The sequence below is a fragment of the Mus caroli genome, unplaced genomic scaffold (assembly GCF_978045245.1).
Source record: "Mus caroli unplaced genomic scaffold, Mus_caroli_1 scaffold_4, whole genome shotgun sequence".
Classification (NCBI taxonomy): domain Eukaryota; kingdom Metazoa; phylum Chordata; class Mammalia; order Rodentia; family Muridae; genus Mus; species Mus caroli.
In genome coordinates this window covers 154,583,102-154,605,683 of record NW_028227259.1, presented here as the reverse complement: position 1 = coordinate 154,605,683, position 22,582 = coordinate 154,583,102, and the positions used below count along the sequence as shown (strand labels likewise).

General features: G+C 45.1%; 1 protein-coding gene and 1 pseudogene across 6 annotated transcripts in view; both read right to left on the bottom strand.

Moving 5' to 3' along the window:
* The window catches only part of Fry (FRY microtubule binding protein), a 382,592-nt gene that overhangs the window by 41,854 nt on the left and 318,156 nt on the right, over positions 1-22,582 (bottom strand). For all 6 annotated transcript variants that reach the window (XM_085837475.1, XM_085837469.1, XM_085837470.1 and 3 more), the window contains 10 exons: positions 20,964-21,085; positions 19,056-19,243; positions 17,871-17,965; positions 15,459-16,093; positions 13,297-13,394; positions 12,488-12,658; positions 8,920-9,060; positions 5,393-5,572; positions 3,792-3,953; positions 408-482 (listed from right to left, as the gene is read on the bottom strand). In XM_085837475.1, the coding sequence (XP_085693601.1) occupies positions 408-482; positions 3,792-3,953; positions 5,393-5,572; positions 8,920-9,060; positions 12,488-12,658; positions 13,297-13,394; positions 15,459-16,093; positions 17,871-17,965; positions 19,056-19,243; positions 20,964-21,085 (1,867 nt within the window). The remainder of the gene's footprint in view (positions 1-407; positions 483-3,791; positions 3,954-5,392; positions 5,573-8,919; positions 9,061-12,487; positions 12,659-13,296; positions 13,395-15,458; positions 16,094-17,870; positions 17,966-19,055; positions 19,244-20,963; positions 21,086-22,582) is intronic.
* On the bottom strand, positions 7,614-8,119 carry LOC110294099 (ran guanine nucleotide release factor pseudogene; annotated as a pseudogene).

The following is a 22,582-nucleotide window of genomic DNA, read 5'->3' as shown; positions in this document are numbered from 1 at the left end:
GCACACGCCTTTAATCCCAGCACTTGGGAGGCAGAGGCAGGCAGATTTCTGAGTTTCGAGGCCAGCCTGGTCTACAAAGTGAGTTCCAGGACAACCAGGACTACACAGAGAAACCCTGTTTAAAAAAACAAAACAACAAAAAGCAAAACAAAACAAAACACCAACCAACCAAACAAACAAAAAGAGTAACAAAGACACAGCTGTTTCTACAGGCAAACAGCAGTGAGGTCTTCCCTTGTCTCTGAGATCACAATTCATGGTGTGAGAAGGAAGAAGGTGGGGGCTGAATGCGGATGGCGCCTATCAGACCTGTCAGCCATACTAGAGTCTTCAACACCAATGACAGAGAAGTCCAAAGGCAGAAGCAATACGATGCCACAGTAGCCATGGCGCAGGAGGGAACTTACCGACGGGTTTTTGCTTAGTCCGACTTCCTGGCCGCACAGAGAAAGGACGTGCACCAGCTTCTCTTTCGTTCTTTTCTGGAAGACGGAAAACACAGGGGAGGTTTTCATTCTGGGTCCCACGAGCAAATCTGCCGTCATATTCACAGGTTCTGGCCACAGAGAGTGAATGGCGGTTGCTCTAGCTAGGATTTTTTTATTGCTTTGAGGAAACAGCATGACCAAAAAGCAAGTAGGGGAGGAAAGGGTTTGTCTTACATCTCCAGATCAAAGTCCATCACTGGCCGAAGTCGGGACAGGAACTAAAACCGGGCAGGAACCTGGAGGCAGGAGCTGATGCAGAAGCCATGGAGGGTGCTGCTTACTGGCTCCCCATGGTTTGCTTGGCCAGCCTGCTTTCTTATAGAACCCAGGACCACCATCTCCTAATGGCTCCGCCCACAATGGGCTGGGTCCTCCCCCTCCGATCACTAACGAAGAAAATGGCCTCCAGGTTTGTTTGTAGACTGATCTTCCTGAGGCATTCTCTTGATCAGGTTCCTTCCTCTCTGATGACGTAAAACTATACAGTATAGTTACATAAACCCGTATTTGGGCTGACTAGATGGCTCAGCTGGTAAAGATAATCCCTCAAGTAAATAAAGTTTTAAAAAATGAAAAAAAATTTTTTGTGGTACTGAGGAGTAAATCTAGGGTGCAACGCATGCCAGGCAAATGCTCTTAGCACAGAGGAGGACCCTCTTTTTTATTTATTTATTAAACAATTTTTATTTTGTGGGTAAAAGGGTTTTGTCTGCATGTATGTATGTGCACCACATGTGTGCGATGGTTGAAGAGGCCAGCAGAGGGCGCCAGATGGCTCTGAGCTGCCACATGGGTGCATGGGAATCCAGGGCCCCGGTAGCAACTGGTGCTCTTAACTGCTGAGCCATCTCTTCAGCTCACAATAATAAAATAAATATTATTTGTTTATTTTAAAGTGACTGTTACCTAAAACAAGGCCCCCTCCGTATCTGAACCATATAGGGCAGACCTGTTATTCAGGGAGGGTGTGTGCTCTATGAAAATCAAGTTCTAGACCTTTCCATACCCATCCAAGAGTTCCCTTGAGATCCCTTCCTGTGTGGAAGAGCTTTTGGTTTCAGGAAGGCTTGGCTTTCTGTCCATCAGAAATGAATCTATTTTGCTACAGAGCAAGCATTTCCTGGCTCCAGTGAGAGAACTGTCTGTGCGCTGAAAGCTCTCAGTTACTCATAAAGCATGGTAGAGTTAAAACTGAGTAGACTTAAATCCCTTTGGTTTTCTTCAAAAACTTTCTTTTCCTCTTATGTATGGAGTCTCTCCTAGAATCAAGAGATAATGTGAACCTAGAGTTGTTAATGTACTTAAGAACTGGTCACAAAGCAATCATGTGGATCCCCTTTTATCTGATTTTGCTTTGTTAGATGGAAAGTTCTGGAGGGTGCTTTTCAGCCTAAGATCTTCTTCCTCCTCCTTCCCTCCTCTTTGAGGCAGGGCTGTCCTGGAACTCATTATATAGACCAGGCTGGCCTTGAACTCACAGATCTGCCTGCTTCTGCCTCTAGGATTAAAGGCATCCGCCACTACTCCTGGCTTAAGATTTTTCTTTCTTTATGGAACTTGGCTCAATGCATCTTTCATCCCAACTTACAGAATTAATCACTATGGGGTCATTTCAAAGCCAGGCAGGCAGACATTCCTGCTGAAGGATGGCAGATTTCCCAGATATTTCCCTAGCTCTTAGTCTCATTCTCTAATTCTGAAATCAGTGTAACAAGGCACAGGCCGGAACCCTTCTCTTCTCCTTCCTCACCATGACTGTGGTCATCAGCCACTGTGCTGTGTTGTGTCACTAGGTTCTGTGGCGGGCTGGAGATGACGGTGAGCTGTGTGGTGTGCAGACACAGTATTGGACTTGCCCAGTACCCACATGGCCTACTTCTGATAACCTAGGCTTGCTTTCTATTCTGGGAAGGCCTCTTCGTTGCCACTTTCAAACAATGTGCAAGTTTCTCCTCCTGGGCTGGAGAGACAGCTTAGCAGTTAAGAGCACTTGTTACTCTTGCAGAGGACCTGGGTTCAATTCCCAGCACCCACATGGCAGCTCACAACTATCTGTAAGTTCAATTTCAGGGGGCTCTGACGCCCTCTCCTGGCTTCTGTAGGTAATGCATGCACATGGTGCACAGATACACACATGCAGGCACAGCAACTCATACACACAGAATTAAAAAACAAATCAATCTAACCAAAAGCTCCTCTCCTGGGGCTACTGTGGATGTCAGAAGAGGTTGGGTCCCCAGCATGAAATCATCAGAACCCCAAACCATAAAAGTCTGGAATCATTAGAATTTTCTGCAGCTCCCTAGAAAAAGGGTCTCTCTGAGAATAGAGCTATCAAAGTCTCAGCAGGGGTCATGACCTTGAGAAGGGAAGGAGGTGGGGCAATAAGGAGAGGGAATTCAAGGCTCTGGATCCTAACATCTGGGCACTAGGGCACAGCTGTGCTTACAGCCAAGACAAATGCTTTTGCCATCCTGGTCTTTAGTTTTTATCAAAAGCCCGTGTGCTGAGGCTTAGTCAGTAGCCTGCAGTGCTATTGGGAGATGGTGGCTCCGCAGGAGGTGGAGCCTAGCAGGAGGAAGCTAGGTTATTGGGGGTGGGCTCTTGGAGGGGGCAGCACAACTCATGAGCCAATTCAACATTTATTAACCCAACTCCTCAGGTATTTTGAATCTTTTGCACAATACTAACACGGATGGTGTAATAAATTCCTTTTCCACTTAAAATAACTTTCCAGTAAGTGTCTGGCACATGCCACTAAAATACTTCAGAACAATGCAGGCAAGGCATTTTACCTGACAGCCATGGGGCATCAATACTATAGCAGTTACCCTCAGGATGTACCCAGTCCCAGGCTGTGGTAACTAGACACAGAGAATTCTGGTAGTTCCTTCTGCTGTCTTTGCAAAGTTTGGCACATTCATGTCAACTATGCTTAAAGTTTATGCTCTGAGGAGAACTTCTGGGAGGCTCTTTGAGTGTGTGACCCTGGCTTCTCTTTATCGGACATGGTGTTTGGAGGATAAATTTGGACATGGGTTGGGGGCAAGGGTCAGAAGTGCTTTCCACATCTGAAGGCTGCCATGTGAAAGGAAGGCCAGACCAGATTTTGTTCCCAAGCCATAAGAGAGGTAGAGCCAATGAGAGAAGAGGCAAGAGTCAGAACAGCCCATGGCCTGTCCACAGATAAAAGGATTGATTGTCAATGAGTGAGAACCATTGCTGGAAGGGCCGGGGTCTAGTTGGCAACGTTATTGGTGCAATGGAGAATGGCAGAGATTAGTTTCACACATGGAGTGGTACCTGAGAATACTGGGGTCTTTTCCAGCTCACAGGAACAAGGACATTGGAGTTGGAGCCAGAGGAGGTAGAGGATGCACTCCGGGTGACGGCCATGGCCCTAGGCTTCCCATCCCGTCCAGAGGAATTCTGGAGTTCATCGTACCGTCTCCCAATGATTGGAGTCTGGAGAAAGAATGGTGCAGAGACATTACAATCCCATCTCAACACTTCTACAGGACAAGGAACTGCTCAGCCCAGAAATAACTAAAAACTGATCAGGTGGAAGCTGGGTGAGGTGGCACACCTTTAATTCCAGCTCTTGGGAGGCAGAGACAGGTGCATCTCTGTGAGTTCAAGGGCAGCCTGGTTTATAGAGTGAGTTCCAGGACAGCCAGGGCTACACAGAGAAACCCTTTCTTGAAAAAGAAAACAAAACAAAAATCTGATTAGAACCAGATCAGATACAGAAACTCAGTATTAAATGCTGGCTCACTCTCCTGGTGTACAGTACTTGTTCTGAGCCATTTGCTTAATGAATATCTCCTCACTCTCCTTGTCAGCAAGAAACCAATGCAATGACCTCACTATGCTTTAGACTCTAGCGATGAAGACAGAAGCAAAGTGAAGAAGGCGAAGCCAATTTTCAGATGTTTAAGCTTGAAAGAATCATTCTCTTTCCCTCTCCTCCTGCTCTTTTCGCCACCACCCTGAGTCTGTCTGTCTGCCTGTCTCTCTCCATCTCTTTCTCTGTCTGTCTCTGTCTCTCTGTGTCTCTGTCTCCCCCTCCCTCCCTCCCTCTCCCTCTTTCTCTCCTTCTCTCTGTCTCTCTCTAAGCCCGGTATGCCTGCCTTGAACTTGCTCTCTAGACCACACTGGCTTCGGGTTGAAGCCCCTGTTTCCTGTGTGCCAAAATTACAGCCTTCTCTCACCAGACCAAACTTGCAATAATGTCGTATAGTAATAAAAGATTAAAAATTCATTTTCTTTTCTCCAATCTCTGGTCATCAATATGTACTCCCAGTTATTGACAATTTTATCTAAATTATTTCTACCATTTCAACTATTCAAATGGACAAGGTCGGGGCCAAAGTATTCTTTTTGTTTGTTTGTTTGGTTGGTTTTTTGTTTTTTTGTTTTTTTGTTTTTTGAGACAGGGTTTCTCTGTGTAGCCCTGGATGTCCTGGAACTCACTCTGTAGATCAGACTGGCCTCGAACTCACAGAGATCCGCCTGCCTCTGCCTCCCAAGTGCTGGGATTAAAGGCGTGCAACACTACCGCCCGGCCAAAGTATTCTTAATAATACTTGATAATGCTCACTTTCTGAGGCTCCTACAGTATGTGGTCAGGCGGGAGAACACCTTCTACATTCTGCCTCCAACAAGGTCTCAACTAGAGAACCTTGAAGTGGCAGAAACTGACCAGAACCTCCTGTCCCTAGCTCCTAAGGTCCTACTGGTCTGGAGCAGTTCTGGGTCCCTGGGAGCTGAGGAATTCAGATGAACTGGCTAATACTGTCTCTGTGTTTTTAGATCCAAACAAATTCTTCCTCTCTCTAGGCAACTGTTTTTACCCTTCAGCGTCCTATCCTCAGGCTACAGAAAAAGTCACAGCGGGTCAGGACCTCTGAGATGTCGAAGTGGAAGTCCAGGGTCTTGCCCGGCAGTTCCTTCGAGGCGCTGGTCCACACCCGGTGTAGTTCTATCTTGGAGAGGTCGCTGTGTTGGTAGGAAGGCAATACCAGGCTGGCCGATCGAGAGACGACCAGCTTCAAGATATTCAATGCTTCCCTCCAGTGAATGCTCTGTTGGAAAGACACATCCAAGGGTTAATAGTGAATCCAGTGTTTTCAGATCCAATGCTCACTACCTAACAATCTCATGACCAGTCAGAACTCACTGACTTAAAGACATAAAGAAAGTTTGTAGTAAGGAAATGACTAATGGTATGAGTCTATACATGAAATGAACCACACTGAGGGAGTAAGCAGAAAATACAGACCCGCTGTGTCCATACTGACGTCATTTAAATCAGTGGTTTTCAACCTAACGCTGTGGCTCTTTAGCAGCTCCTCATGTGTGGTGACCCCAAAGCCAGGACATTATTTTGGTTGCTATTTCATAACTGCAATTTTGCTACTGTTACGAGTTGTAATGTCAATATATATTTTCTGATGGCCTTAGGTGGCTCCTGTGAAAGGGTTATTCATGCCCTAACGGGAACCCACAATGTTGGGAACAGCCGACTTAGTTAAAAATTGCAAGGCGTTATTGTTTTTTTAAAAAGATTTACTGATTTATTTTATGTACATTGAGTACACAGTAGCTGTCTTCAGACACACACCAGAAGAAGGCATCCGATCCTATGATGGATGGTTGTGAGTCACCATGTGGTTGCTGGGATTTGAACCCAGGACCTCTGGAGGAGCAGTCAGTGCCCTTACCCACTGAGCCACCTCTCCAGCCTGCAAGCTTATGCTGACAAAAGGAGAAAAGCTTCACTTGCACGGGCGAGCACTGATCATTCACGGGCAGAATCCATCGTCTCTGGGTCCTGTCTTCTTGGTCTAGGTTTTCCTGGGTCTTCCTGCTGCTCTCTCTCTTCTTCACTGGGATTACTGATCTCTCTCCACCTCACAGTACATCCTCCTCATGTATGTATGTATGTATGTATGTATATATGTATGTATGTGCATGTACATGCACTTATATTATTTTGTATGTACCATGTACTTGAACCTTTGAAGGCCAGAAACAGGCACTGGATTCCTCTGCAATGGGGTTACAGGCAGGTGTAAGCCACCATGTGGGGGCTGGAACTTGAACTTGGGTTTTCTGCAGGAGTAGCCAGTGCTCTTAATCCCTGAGCCATCTCTCTCCAAAGTGAGCATCTTAATATCCCAAGGAAACAGGCTATGTGCTCTGAACTGCCCCCTCCTCCTGTGAGTACTAACCTGTGACTGAATGCACACCGAGGACACAATTCCCATTAGCTCTTGAAAAATGAGGTGGAGGGGAAAAAAAAAACTTAGAAATTAAATTTTACATTAAATAATTTCTGAAAAGCATTGTCTAAAATGAACACTATATGGTTTTGTCAATGTGATTAACCAGAAGAAAGATCCAGTGTTTGCCCTTGACATCTGGAATGCACTGAGTACATCTCTTAGAAGGAAGGGTTAAGATGCCACAGGACAGAGAAACAGATGCCTCCACCGCTGGGTGTGGCATGCGCTGACCCCAGGGAGGTGGAATCTGGACCCCCTTCCATCTGTGTGGTTGCACAGAACAGATTAGCTTTCAGGTTGCAGGTCTTCATCTGTTTTTCTGATGTAGTCTCAGGACAGGGCTTTAAAGAGGTGGTCTCTGGGAGTTTGCTGATGCTGACCCAGTGCAAGAAGCCCAGTGCCTCTGAGCCAGGTTCAAAGGACATCTCTATGTCTACTAGCTGACATCTTGGTCCAGACACTGGTTAGTTAGTGTGTGTGTGTGTGTGTGTGTAAATTTCTTTTAAAGATTTATTTATTTTATGTATATGAGTACACCATTGCTCTCTTCAGATGCACCAGAAGAGGGTGTCAGATCTCATTATGGGTGGTTGTGAGCCACCATGTGGTTGCTGGGAACTGAACTCAGGACCTCTGGAAGAGCAGTCAATGCTCTTAACCGCTGAGCCATCTCTCCAGCCCCGTGTGTGTATAAATTTTAATTTTTTTCTTCATAAAGCAAGTTTATTTCTGCAGAGGAGGTGTCTTATGTTTACATCCAGGGAAGAAGCAGAAAGAAACTCCCTTTCTCTGAACTGGGTTCCCGAGTCCTCAGTAGCACGTTGTGTTTCAACCATCTTTACTGGGGACCAAAGAGGTTGGGATCATTGAAGAGTCAAACTAGTTACCAACTGTTCAAAGTTACCCAGGCTCCAAGGCGGGCATGACAGATTTCCAGGGCCAAGAGACCTGCTGTGACACGGACACGGGGGCCGACTGAAGGTGAGCAAAAGATCGGTCTGATGCGGCATCCTTTGCTACCTGCTGCTTGCCAGGAAGGACCCAGGCATCCTGACAGCAGCCTCTCGGGGATAAGTTCTCCAAACAGAGAGGCTGCACAGATAGCACGTGCTCAGCCCTAGCCCCCTGCACCCTGCCAATGTCCTCAAAATGGTATTGCGCAGCCGTTTCGCCCTGCACGTGGGCTGCAGCTCCAGAAGTTCTATGATCAGACTCTGGTCGGTCACAGGATGGCAGAAAACTTCTTGGTTTTCTGGCACCGGTCGGAGGTCACTTACATCAATGGCCTCTGTGGGGAGGATGGTGGAGAAGGCGCCCTCCGAACTGTGGACAGTTTCTGGACATTAGCGAGGTTTTAAAGAAACCTACATGCCTTTAAGGCATCATTTCCCTGGTGTTCCCGGAGTAGCCACCATAAATTTTAATTTTAATTGATTAGTTTATTGAGACAGGTTCTGGCCTGGCCTGGAATTCATTATGTAGATTAAGCTGTCCTCAAACTCACAGAGGTCCCTGTGTCTCTCCTTCCATGTCTGTACTTTTTGCATATATATTATATTTGCTTTCTTTTTTTTAAGACAGGGTTTTTCTGTATAGCCCTGGCTGTCTGGGAATTAACTTTGTAGACCAGGCTAGTCATGAATTCACAGAGAGCCACCTGTCTCTGTCCCCCAAGTACTGAGATTAAAGGTGTGTACTGGCCATTTTTATTAATATTTGAAGGGCTGCTTGTTATAGAAATGCTAACATATATACAGATGCAGAAGCTAGCATAACAAGCTATTACACTCTTATCATTTATTCACACTTTGTTATTCTTCATTTATTTCTCTGATTCATTGGTTGTTTTTTGGAGTATTTTCAGCCTTAAGTTTCTAAATTCCGAAGCAGCAAGAAGGCCTGGAACTGGGCATGTGCACATTGTCTTTCTCGAAGGTCTGTCTTTGAAATAAGACACTAACTTTGAAATAAGACACTAACGGTCGTTTTTTCTGTCTTTCTTCTAAAAATGCCACTCAGGGTGTAGCCAACACGCAGCTTGTCTGTTGGTGGTGTGTCAGGGATATGGAGGAAGGACGTGCGCGGTCTCGTGCTGGAAGGCGTTAGCTCGGACTAATGAGTGGATCGACCCAGTGCTCGCTTACCTGTACGTATTTTTCAATGGTCTTCAGGACTTCCATGTTAAACTGCTTGACAGGAACGACAGAGAGGTCCATGTAGCTGAGTAGACTGTAGATGACCTGCAGGAGCGGCTGCTGCATGCTGGGGAGGCCTTTCTCCAGCAACTGCGGGAGGTAAAGAGCAGCCAGTCAGCTCTAGCAACTGTCCAGAAGTCCCCAGGCTTTCCCACACCCCTATCAATCACCACAGTGTGCTTAGGACCGGAAACAGAACCCCTAGCCATTGGAGAAGTACCCAGGCTTTCCCACAGCCCTATGACCGCAGTGTGCTTAGGACAGGAAACAAACTCCCTAGCCATTTCTGTCTTCTCTTGTTTTGTTTTTTGAAAGCTCTGAAGTACTGGCTGGCCTCTAAATCACAGAGATCCTCCTGCCTCTGCCTTCCAAGTGCTGGGATTAAAGGTGCATGTAACCACTCCAGGCCAAAATCATAGTTATTGAATAAATGATAATGAAGGCAGTTCCAGGGAGGTCTGGAATTATAAACATAGAATTCAAATAGTAGGAAAAAATCAGAAAATAAACCTCAAAGGGAAAACCATGGGGCACTATTGAAATTATAAATTTAAAGATATAATTTGCTGCTCATCAACTTGGCAAAGGTTAGGAATTGAGAATATTCAGAATTGGTTAATGAAATAAAGAAATATTTCATATATCATTAAAGATGTCAATTAGATAATTTAGCATTGGAGACCAAGGAAACTAAAAAGGTCTATATTTCTTGTTTGTTTTTGTTTTGAGATATTGTTTCACTATGTTGTTGAGTTTTAGTCTGTTGCTATGTATTATTGTAAAGCTAAAGTCTGAAGGTCTAGGTGAATTCTCATGATAACAGGCCATTGTGTAACCCTTGTTCCATGACTTAAAACTATTGGTTAAGTAAAAAGGGAAGCTATTTAAGAGAGAGCAGTGCAGGGGGCTGGAGAGATGGCTCAGCAGTTAAAAGTACTGGCTGCTCAGCCGGGTTACAGAATAATCCGAATCTCTATTATCCTAGATCCACTAACGAAATATATGGCCTATCCATTTATTCTATCCCTGTGAGGAATAATTATAACAAGCTCAATCTGCTTACACAAAACAGATTTAAAATCATTAATCGCTTATTCCTCAGCCATATACTCAGAAGGCAGAGGCAAGCGGATTTCTGAGTTCGAGGCCAGCCTGGTCTACAAAGTGAGTTCCAGGACAGCCAGGGCTATACAGAGAAACCCTGTCTCAAAAAAAGTACTGGCTGGTCTTCCAGAGGACCTGGGTTCCTTTCCTTGGACCCACATGGTAGCTCACAACTGTCAATTCTAATCAAGAGCACCTGACGCCCTCTTGTGGCCTGTGAAGGTACTACATGCCCAAGTACCTTTAACACATAAAAATAAGGATACTTTTAAAAAGCTTTATTTTAAAAGTTCACTGTTCAGATTTACTGCAAAGAACTGGCAGAAACCATTCAGATAGACGTTGAAATCGCACATCAGAAGAGGTAACCAAGCAGTCCACACACATGAGAAAGCAGAGAGCTACATTAATCTATTGTGTGGGAAAAATGACTACATTGACTGGAAAGGAGATATAAAAATAAAACAAGAGAACACACAAAGAAAACAGTGCGAAAGCGTAAACAGAACATTATGCAAAAGGACACATAGAATAGCAAAATTCAGTGGGCACTGGGGAAAACAGAAATATTTACAGATCACCTTTAGTGTTGTAGATTGAGAAAGCCTTTGTGAAGACCGAGCCCCCAAATGTATAGAGCTAAGAGCACCCACATAGCCACGCCCTTTGATGGGGTACTTCTACTTTAGGAAATGAGATCATACAATACTATTTCATAAAGTTCTTTTTAATACAAAGCCATGTTTGGACTGGAGAGACAGCCCGGTGGTTAAGAGCATACCCTGCTCTTGCAGAGGTGCAGGGTTTAATGCCTGGAACCCATGTTAGATGGCTCACAGCCCCCTGTAACTCCATGTCCAGGGATCTGATCCCCTGCTCTGGCCTCTGCAGGTACAGAACTCACCTGCCTCCCCTCCCCCCACAATTAAAACGAAATAGTAAATCTTGGTAAAAAGTGAGTGATCACTTGACACATCACCAAGTGTCCCTTGATAATGTGGCAACAGGGCCATCTGTCACAAACAAATCACAAATGTAAGCAACGGGACAGAGAAGTGTTAAGTGGAGTGTCACATTCACGCGTAAGGCCTCAAGCACACAAAGTAAATATCAAGCAGGCAGGTTCAGAGGAAGCCTGGGCACAGCAACACAAGTCTGTGTGTGTGCAAGGGCAAGGCCAGGACCTGAATGAAGGAAAATCAAGTCGACAGACTCCACAGGGCAGGAAGCCAGAGAGGTCGTCATAGCAAGGCTGCTGACAGTTTTGGGCTAATGGCTGAACAGAACAAATTATGCATCTATTAAAATTTTTTTAGATTTATTTCCTACATTTGAGTGTTTTGCATGTATGAATGTATGTATGTGCATACATGTCTGTCGCATGTGAGCTCAGACCCCATGCAAGGAGACATCAGATCCCCTGGAACTGGAGTTATAGATGGTTAGAAGCTGCCATGTGGACTCTGGGATTTGAACCCAGGTCCTCTGCAAGAGCAGTCAGTGCTCTTAATCACTGAACCATCTCTCTGGCTTCAGAATTTTTTTCCTTTTGAAGACAGAATATTATTCTACTGTATGTACACACCGCATCCAATTTGTACTTTTAAAATGTTTATGGTAAACATTCTAGACAAAATCTCCTTCATGGTCATCTTACTCATTACCCTCTCAGGATGGGTGCTGTATGTCCCCTGCTTTGGTAGCAGGGTATATGTGGTGGTTTTCCTCATACTGTCTGGGTGCTGAGAGAAGGGTATGTTTGCTTGCAGGAAAAGGTATGACCGGGGGATTATTGGAAGCAAGAGTGCCGTGTAGGAGGGGTGTTTAAAATGCTGGTCACTTGGAGGTGCTATACATGCCATCGTCTGCCTTGGAAAATGCTACAGACATCTCACATCCATGGTACAGAAGCTTAGAGTAAGAGTTTGTAAGGATTGTGCTAGAAACACACATGCTTCTAGTTGTACAGACAAGCGGCAATGATATTCTCTTTCTAGATTGTAATTTGTTAATTCGTTTAGAACAATCAGTTACTAACATGCCTAGCGACATACTAAGTTCTTGATGAGATCTGACTGCCATTCCCCACTCCCACCTCTTACCTCTGGGATTACAGATGTGTGCTCTCATGCCAAGCTAGGATCAAGTTTATCCCAGCCATGCTGATGGGAAGGGCGGCCGATGGATCTAGGGTCAGTTATCTTGAACTTACAGCTCATCAGTTAACAGAGCCCAGCCTTAGCTTCTTCACAGAATACCCCACTCACTGGTGTGTTGTGAGGATTTAAAATGAATCCGTTAGTATTTGGAGACCTTGGTCTCCCAGCACATGGCAAGACACTTACTGTCAAAGCTCTAATCTCAGGTGAACCATGGATGTTAAATTGATGTTATCCTTAGCGTCAACAATTACCTCTGCCAGGTAGGTGACCATGTTCAAGGTGATGTCAGCATAGGCTTCATGAAGGTAGCGACAGACCACGTTGACCCATGTGGCGCAGTCCCTTGTGTAGCTGTGTGTTTTGTAAAGGGTCATGACGTGAGCCAGGTTGGAAAGTTTAGGGTTTTTTTCTTCCAAGCAAACCTTTGAAGAGAAGCAGACCAACTTAGAGCATTTCCAATGGACAGGAAGGGAAGTTAGCAAACATTCTAAGTCCTGACCGTCTGGAGAAGAGCCCATACGCTTTCGGGTAGCGATGGAGGTGCTTCCTCGAGTCATTCACTAGTACACACTTTCCCTCACAAATCTTTCCACTTGCTTCGTGTTCATTAACTTTGCCTAGATGTGGGTTCCAGGATGGATTCTGGTCGGCAGGCTTGGCAGCAAGCACCTTTACCTGCTGAGCCTTCTCAACAACTACCATCTGCCTCTCTCTGCCTCCCCCCCCCCTTTCCTTCCTTTCTTCCTTCCTTCCTTTTCTTTCGAGGTAGGCCTTCTTTGTGTAGCCCTGGAACTCACTCTATAGACCAGACTGACCCTGAACTTAGAGATGCACCTGTCTCTGCCTCCCGAGTGCTGGGATCAACGGTGTGCACTGTACCACCATCCAGCTCCCACTTGCTTTTCTTAATAATGCAAAAAAAAATTTAAAAAGCCAATTTGTAACAGCCCACAGAGAGATGCCCATTATGAGTGATATCAAGTTTTGAGACAACCACTGCCTCCTTCAAACCAGCCACTTCCACCTGGCTCGGAGACTCTCTGACGGTCCTAAGGCATACCTGAGCGATCCTTTCAGCTATATCCTTACAGAACTGATTGGGATTTTCAAAATGCTGGATCAGTTGAGGCAGGAGACATAAGACATTCAGCGGAAATCCTGGATGAGAGAAGACACAGTGGCAATAGCTGAGTATTATGCTGTGACTGGTTAACAGTGGGAAGGAATATACTGATTTTATTTTGTTCGACGGCGATGTGAAATTGGTCTTGTGGTTGTTAGAGTTGTTTGAGGCACGGTTTCACAGAGGCCAGAATCATCGTTAAGGGTGACCTTGAGGTTCTGACCTGCTTGCCTCCACTTCTAGAATGCTGGGTTTATAGGTGCGTACCTCCATACTTGGTCGTATGTGGTACTGAAAATTGAATCTAAGGCTTTGTATAAGCTAAGCAAGCTCTGTCAGCTAAACCATCATGGTCCAGACAGTTTTGTGGAGGAGGGTAAAGATGATCTGATAAAGAAATCTATGAAAAACACAACCAAAAGACACGGACTACAGGAGACACTGGAGTACACTTGAGATTTCAACACAGCATTGTCACCTGTTTGTGAGCAAGGAGGACTCACACAGATCTTACTGACATACACTGACCTGAGCTGAAGCATCCGTTTTAAGATTCTGTAAAAATAAAAATGTCACCATTGCATACACTAGCAAGATTGTGCTGATAGGACCCTGATATAGCTGTCTCTAGTGAGACTACGCTGGGGCCTAGCAAACATATAAGTGGAAGCTCACAGTCAGCTATTGGATGGATCACAGGGCCCCCAATGGAGGAGCTAGAGAAATTACCCAAGGAGCTAAAGGGATCTGCAACCCTATAGGTGGAACAACAATATGAACGAACCAGTACCCCGGAGCTCTTGACTCTAGCTGCATATGTATCAAAAGATGGCCTAGTTGGCCATCACTGGAAAGAGAGGCCCATTGGACTTGCAAACTTTATATGCCCCAGTACAGGGGAACGCCAGGGCCAAAAAGTGGGAGTGGGTGGATAGGGGGGGTGGGGGGAAGGGTATGGGGGACTTTTGGGATAGCATTGGAAATGTAAATGAGGAAAATACCTAATTTAAAAAAATCAAAAAAGAAAAAGAAAATATCTAATAATAAATAAATTAATTAATTAAAAAAATTTTTTTGAACCTTGAGCAAAAAAAAAAAAAAATGTAAGCTGGATGTGGTAGCATATGCCTTTAATTCTAGCAACTTGGGAGGCAAGGGCAGGCAGATCTCTGTGAGTTCAAGACCAGCCTGGTCTACATAGTGAGTTCCAGGACAACCACAGGTATGTAGTGACCCTGTCTCAAAAAACAAACACAAAAACAAAACACAAAAACAAAACAAAGCAAAGAACCCAGTGTGTCTTAAAACTGGTCATGGTGGCACACATCTCAAGTGCCAGCACTCAGGAGGCTGGGGCAAGCAGAACAGTCAGGTGAGATAAAAAACCAAACTATGCCGGGCATGGTGGTGCACGCCTTTAATCCCAGCACTCGGGAGGCACAGGCAGGCGGATTTCTGAGTTCGAGGCCAGCCTGGTCTACAAAGTGAGTTCCAGGACAGCCAGGGCTATACACAGAAACCCTGTCTTGAAAAAACCAAAACAAAAAACAAAAAACAAAAGACAAACAAAACAAAACCAAAAACCAAAAAAAAAAAAAAAAAAACCCAAAAATATATTTAAGCCTTAGTCATGCAACTGGAAAGACCCTTCAAAAATTATTGCTCAGCATGGCTGTTAAAACCTAATTAGTGAAATGCATTCTTAGTCACTTGCCATGGTATTAAAAAGCTGGTGTGTTGATTTTGCTTAATTCAGAACAATAGAAAGCCAATGCAAATTTTTCAAGAGGACAGAGAAGGGAAGAGAAAAACAAGATTTGGGAATTAGGAAAGAAATGTATAAGAGCAAGGGACTCAGTTGACAATGTTTGCAGTTTGACCTGAAATCATGAACACACATATATGCATACACATGCGAGAGCACACACGTGCATACACACGCACACACACACACACACACACACACACACAAATTGCTGTTCCTGTTACTCGATTGCCAGTATTTAATACTGTAGACACAGACATATGGTATTAGCTTGTTTCTCTAAAGCTGAATGCAGCCACCAACAGGGCTACAGGCAGCGTGGCGCTGGCCTTACCTATAGCTTGGGACGAGTCCACCATGGGAACTTTGGACACTGGTGTCAGCAAGCTGAAAAGCTGCAGGGTCAGGTCTGTGGTGGTGAGAGAGGTGAATCCCTTCAGGAGCAGCTGCTGTAGCCCTGGGAAGTCCGCCCACTTGAGCTGCCCCTGGAGTTTCTCCAGCTTTTCTCGGTTCTCAGCTTTCTCCAGCGGCATATGTGCCAGCAGTCGGTTCAAGAGCCGTAAGGCCATCAGGTATTCGAACTCAAAATCAGACTCCATCAGGGCCACCGTGACCCAGAAGATGGTGGCCAGCAGGTTGGTGGGATGGCTTACGTGGGACGGGTCCGTGAGGCTCTCCTTCAGGGAGGAATTGCTTCTGGTTTTTGAGGAAAGGCCTTGTTGGGTACAAGCTTGAATTCTGTCCAGGGTAGCGCTCCGAGGCGGGTCTGAGGATCGGTCAACGACACCGAACTTCTTGGGCACAGAGAAGCTTCTCTGGTGCCGGCTCCGCTCTGCAGTCGTGGTGTTGCCACTGCCGCCGCCGCCTCCTCCCCCGCCACCAGGAGTACCGGGATTGACGTTTAGCTGTCCCGTGCTTTTCCTGCTCGCTGTCAGTTTACTGCTGGAGCTTAGGTCTGGCGACGAAGAACTAGGTACAAACAGAGGTGAAATCAGCGGAATGCCAGTGGGTACCACTGAAGAGCTGGCACTCTTGTGCTCTGAGAAGCAGCTATGGGGAGAATCCCTAGAGAACACCACCCCAATCGGTACTAAGCAGGGCCAGACCTGGTTAGTACTTGGATGGGGCGGGGGTGGGGCATCCACTTCTACCTAAATGTCGTTTAAGTTAAGGCTATGGGAAATAAACCTTAGCAAGAACAATCTCCAGAAACAGACACCCAATACAAACTTTCAATCATGGAAAATCTTAAAACTCCAGAGATGTTGTGAGCTTTCATTTGCATTCTGTTTGAATTTGGATGGGAAGAATTATAAAGTAAGACAGACCAGCAAACACAAAATTTATCTCCTCTTAGAACAGAATGTTGTCAAGAAGGAAGAGGTAAGTACACACAGCAAAGGAAATATTTTTACACTGAGAAATTTTGATTTTCCTGCCCCCCCCCCCCTGCATCTGAGGCAGGGTCTCACTATGCAATCCTTGACAACTCAGAACTGATTATACTGATCAGACTGGCCTGAACTTCCAGAGATCTTTCTTTTAACTCCACTCATACTGAAAACATCAAACTCTTTATCAGCAGTTTGTTTGGCTTCCTCCCTCCCTCCCTCCCTCCCTCCCTCCCTCCCTCCCTCCCTCCCTCCCTCCCTCCCTCCCTCCCTCCCTCCTTCCCCATCCTCTCTGTGCAGCCCAGGCTAGCCTCAGCCTCAGTGCTAGGATTAGAGGTATCAGGCAAAAGACCCAGCTTTACCTATTAAACTTTTACAGATTTAGAGATACGGGTTCATATAGTATTAGTGATCACACTAAATGTATAAAAATTGTTCAACTTAAAGATAATAAAATATGCTGGCAGTGGTGGGGCACACCTTTAATCCCAGAGCTTGGGAAGCAGAGGCAGGTGGATCTCTGTGAGTTCGAGGGCAGCTTGGTCTATAGAGTGAGTTCCAGGACAGCCAGGGCTACACAGAAAAACCATGTCTTGAAAAAACAAACAAACAAACAAACAAACAAAACAACAAATAAACAAGAAAATAAAATAGCCAGGTGTAGTAGCTCATGCATTTACCACTCACCCCCACACCCCTCCCAGGAGGTAGAGGCATGGAGATCTCTGAGTCAGCCTGCTCTACATAGTAAGTTTCAGGCTAGCCCAGAGAAAGAAAATTTCTTTTTAAAATTATTTTTTATTTTTATATGTATGAGAGTTTTGCTTGCATGTATGCATGTGTATTGCATGTGTTCCTGGTGCCTTCAAAAACTAGATGAGTGCATCAGATAGATGTCCTGGGACTGGAATTAAATATGGTTATGAGCTACCATTTAGGTGTTGGGACCATGTTTTAAGATACACATATAATGAGTATATGTGTGTATCTGTGATAACAACCCCTTTACTTGTTTAAATTTAAGAAAATAACAAAGGGTGGCTCAGGGGTTAAGAGTACTACTGCTCTTGCTGAGGCCCTGGGTTCAATTCCCAGAGCTGCCTTCATGGCTCACACCAACCTGTAACTCCCAGTCACTTGGGTGATGCACATTCATACACTAAAAATCTAAAAAATTTAAATCTAAAATTTAAATTAAAAATTTAAATTTAAATCTAAAATTTTTTTTTCTTAATAAAAGAAAATATCGAGTACACTTTTTAGGCCCTAAGTAGATTTAAAAACCTACACCTGTTCTTTCTCCAACACTCAGTACAGTATATCTGATATGCACACACCAGTCGTCTGATTCTCACCGAGATAACACTGTGAAGAGGTCGCTGTTCTTCAAGCAGTCCGACAAGTTATCCACAGCGGCCTCCAGCGTCAGGAGCGCTTCCATCACATATCCCTGTGGAGCACACAGAGACAGCGTTGGGAGCTGCTAACTTCCTGAGGATGAGCTAACCTAAGGCAAACTCTCTTCCTACCAAGACACGATTTCTGAAAGTCAGGCAGTCATGGCGGCATTCGTTTACAAAGTCTCAGATCGGATTATGAATCTTGCTTGGGGAATTACACTGCATAGGAGGTAGCTAGTAACCATAAGGATTAATTTCCCCAAGTTGGGCAACCTCAAGAGGATTAAAAACACAGCAGGGCAGGGGGTGGGGTGTGTGTGTGTGCAAGCACAGGGTGAGTGGCACCCTGATGAAGGGAAGGGCGAGCCACTGAGGGACAATGTGTGAAAGCTAGAGATTAGGAAGCAAGGTGAGGTCAGGGGATCCGTGTCCCTGTGAAACTGACTGGAACTTCTGATGGCCGGAAGGGAGAGAGAGAGCCAGGTGTGCAGAGGGCTGGCCTTAGCCTCACAGCCACGCAGTACCCTTGGGTCTAACCTGCTCAGCCCCCAAGGCTCTGAGCTCCACCTACAGGGTCTTTAGCATGACTCTCTGTCCCCATCCCGTCTCCAGATCAACTTGGAGATAATCCAGACAGGGAAGGGCAGAGCTTGATGGCAGCGGGGATCCCTGCCCTGACTGGACACACTGTGTAACTGAGTCCTCAGCAGAGGGTGCAAAGACCCAAATGTCACAAAACAACCCCATCCAATACAAACCAACCCCTTGCCATCCACCATAGAAAACCCATCATTCCTGCCACCAGACAACACAAACAAGGAGCCGCTGAAAGGATGCCTTTGTCACAAAATGTGATCACCTATGCTGAGTTTGTAGAAACAGTTCCCTGGGGTGACTTTTGTAAATAATAAGGATTAGCTTCTCCTGCCCTTCTTCTCCCCCCCCCCCCACACCCATCCCTCCTGGCGGTGTTTCTCTGACTGTCCCGGAACCTGTTTGACCAGGCTACTGGCTAACTGCTAAAATATTAATTAATTAATTAATTAATTGTGGTTTTGAGGGTTAAAGCACCTTCTATGGACTCCCGGGGAGTGCTACGACGTCACGGAGGGGCACGTAAGTGGTCACTCACTTCCGTACCTGAATCTCATCACCATGCTCTCCGATCACCTCCACCAATCTGGACAGGAGGTCAGACAGGGCATGCGCTGACAGGGGTTGTTTGAGGGCCCGGAAGATCTGGAAAGACCGGCCTGCATAGTGCCTGGAAGAGCTTGCGAGGGCAGTCTGCAGCGCGACCTCACTCAGATGCTGCTCCAGATGGAAACCTGTGGCCAGAAGAGCGAAGGGCAAGCCCTGGTGCTTCACACTGGTGCACCCAAGTCACGAGGAGACGAGGGGAGTTAGAACAAGCTAGCAGTCTCCCATCCCCCCACCCCGCATTTGACTCTGCCTAAGAAACAAACAGGGTGTAGATCTAGCTCAGTAATAGAGGGCTTGCTTGCCTAGCATGTGCCAGGCCTTAGGCACTGTGAAAGTGCCTATAAGTGCCTAATATAAAGCCCTAGAAAGATGCTCATTGGTTAAGAGCACTTGCTACTCTTTCCAGAGGATCTGGGTTCAGTTCCCACACCCACATGGAGGCTCACAACCACTTGTAATTCCAGTTCCAGGAAATCTGCTGCCCTCTTCTGGTCTCCACAGGCACTGCATGCAAGTGGTGCACATACACATGCAGGCAAAACAGCCAGACACACAAAAAATTTAAAGATGAAGGAAAACAATCTACAAACAAGCAGACAAATGAAATAATAGAACATTAAGCCATTTCAAAATAAAAAGAAATGTATGAATCATGGGAAGTGTAGAAGAGGTAGAATCTTTGAGAAAGAATGGTCCTGGCTCTGAATCAGGGGCTTGTGACTCTGGGAAATACAGGCTTTCTAAGAGCCCACATCCCTCTCTTTGAGTCGTAACAGGCCGTCTCTCTCAGGGAGGTTACAAGAATTAAGCAACACCATGTCAGGCACACAGCTGGCCCACACACGCATTATTCTTTAACACTATCCTTCTATCAGCCGTCTATTGTTCTGCTTTCATATGTGTCTGTATGTTGACATATACATGTATGTACAAGTGACACACTTGGAGCCCACATTTTGATGCCAGGTGTCTTCCTCAGTGGCGCTCTCTCCTTACTTTTGGAGACAGTGTCTCTCACTGAACCTGGAGTTGGCCCATTTCAGCCAGACTGGCGGCCCAGTGAGCTTTGGAGAGCTACCTGCCCTGTTCTCTGAGTGCTGGGGTTGCAGGTGCATTCCTGCCGGACACCCAGCCTGCTGGGCACTTTACCGACTGAGCCGTTTCTTCAGCCCTTTTTCTTTTTTTTTATGTAAGTATATATAGAATAGCGGCCTTCCTCTTTTCCTTCCCTTTTGCTGAGAAAGGATCTTACGCATCGTAGTTCAGGGTGGCCTGGGATTCGCTATGTACATGAAACAGTCCTCTTGCCCCAGACTGCTGGATTACAGGACAAGCTGCCATGCCCGGCTTACTTATTTTTGTAGAGAGGTGTTGTTAGAAATACGTTTTTAAGTAGGAGAAAGATAGAGATGCATCTAACTAATTCTAAAGACATCCAAGACCCTGTGCCAAAGTGTTTGCTCTGCCGATGCACAGATCCGGAAACGCAGACACTTCAGGGAAGGCTGTAAATATTACCTGACCGGTCTTGCCAAAGCAAGATCTCAGGAGTCAGAAAACCCCCTGATGAGGTGGGAAAGAAAAGGCAACCTAAAGACACAATTGTTCGGGGCCACTAAGCTGGTTCTTCTCTCTAAGGAGACAGACAAGAATAGAAGACCCAGTGAAAATAGTAATTTTTTTTTTGGTGGGGTACCGGGGGCCTTTTGACATGTTTGGTTGTCACATGAACATGGACAAAAAGCAATAACTCTTATTGCTGTTAGCTGAAGTTTGGCAGGGTATGATGTGTTGTCATAATGGAGTGAGCTCCATGAGAGAACGCTGGAGGGCAAGATGAGGTACCTGATCTGGAATCCTTAAATACAGAGACAACGTGACGCAGGAAATTAGAGAGTTGCTCAGCACTCTTGGAGTTCTGGTTTTTGGGTGTGATGTCTTCGTGGCACCAAAGTGGCCCGAATGCCCTAAAACAAAACATACTGACGTTAAACACATGGCTGCTGTTGTGTGTTAAAAGGCACACAAGGAGGTTCTAACTCACAAGATAAAAGTGTATTCTATTTAAAATTATATTATTATTTTTAATTATGTTTAGGCATGTGTACCTTTGTGTACATATGTACCATAAATGCAGTGCTCACAGAGGCCAGCAGAGGGCGCCAGGTCTTCTGGGAGATGGAGGCACAGAGAGTTGTGAGCCACCTGATTTTGGTGATGAGAATTGAACTTGAGTCTTCCATAAGAGCAGCAGTGCTTTTAACTGCTGAGCCATTTTTCCAGCCATATATATGTATATGTATATATACACATATATACACCATACATATACATATATAATTTATTAATTATATTCAGATATGTTTTATAATATATTATAACATAATATGTTATAATGGCTAATATAATATATAGTAATATAGTATATATAATATATAGTATAATATATAGTAATATATTATATTCCTAAATAAATATTTATATATATATTTAAACTGTAGTAGCTTAGTAATCAACTAGAAGAAGCATATCAAAACTTCTGTATTTACTCAAAAATAACTGATTTGTGGGGATTTGCTTTTGATTTTTTTCAATTAGTTAGAATTAATTAATTATCATGCACGATGATGATGTGAATCCATGGGCGCGCATGCTGCGGCGGTGCACATGTGGAGGTCTGTATACAACTTTGTGGACTCTGCTCTTTCTTTCTTTCTTTCTTTCTTCCTTTATGGGCACCCTGGGGATTCGAACTCGTGTTGTGAGACTTTCTGGGCAAGTCCCTTTACCTGCTGAGTCATGTCACCGGCCCTACTGCCATAATTTTAAACTTCTTTACAACAATCAAAATCTCTTGTTTCAGGCCAGCAAGAGGGCTCAACAGGTAAGGCGTGTGCTGCCAAGCCTGAGGATCTGAGTTCGATCCCTGGGACCTATATGGTGGGAGAAGGGTATTGATTCTGGGTAGCTGGCCTCTACCTGCACCTTCCCCACTGATCGATCACCAATCAATCAATGAGTAAATGTAAAATCTCCTATAAAAGAGGACGGTGCTTGGCATACTGTAGGTGCTATATTTTGTTTGGGAAATGACATAAAATATCTGAAATGACATAAAATATCTGAATTTGCCAATAAGAAAAGTTTATGTTGGTGTTTGGAATCATTACCAAGGTGTAAGATTCCATGGAACAACAGAAAATGGCTTCTATTATCTAAACTTGTGTTTGAACAGTAAGGATGGGCTGGATCGATGGCTCAGTGGTTAAAAGCACTGGCTGCTCTTTCAGAGGACCCAGGTTCAATTCCCAGGACCTACATGATGGCTCACAAACATCTGTAACTCTAGTTCCAGGAGATCTTGAGGTGACTACCACCATGTGGTACTGCCAGACTCTAAGAGGCAGCCGTGCTGTTGACAGATGTGAGCCTAACGTGTAAGACTGAAGTCCTCAGAAAGGACA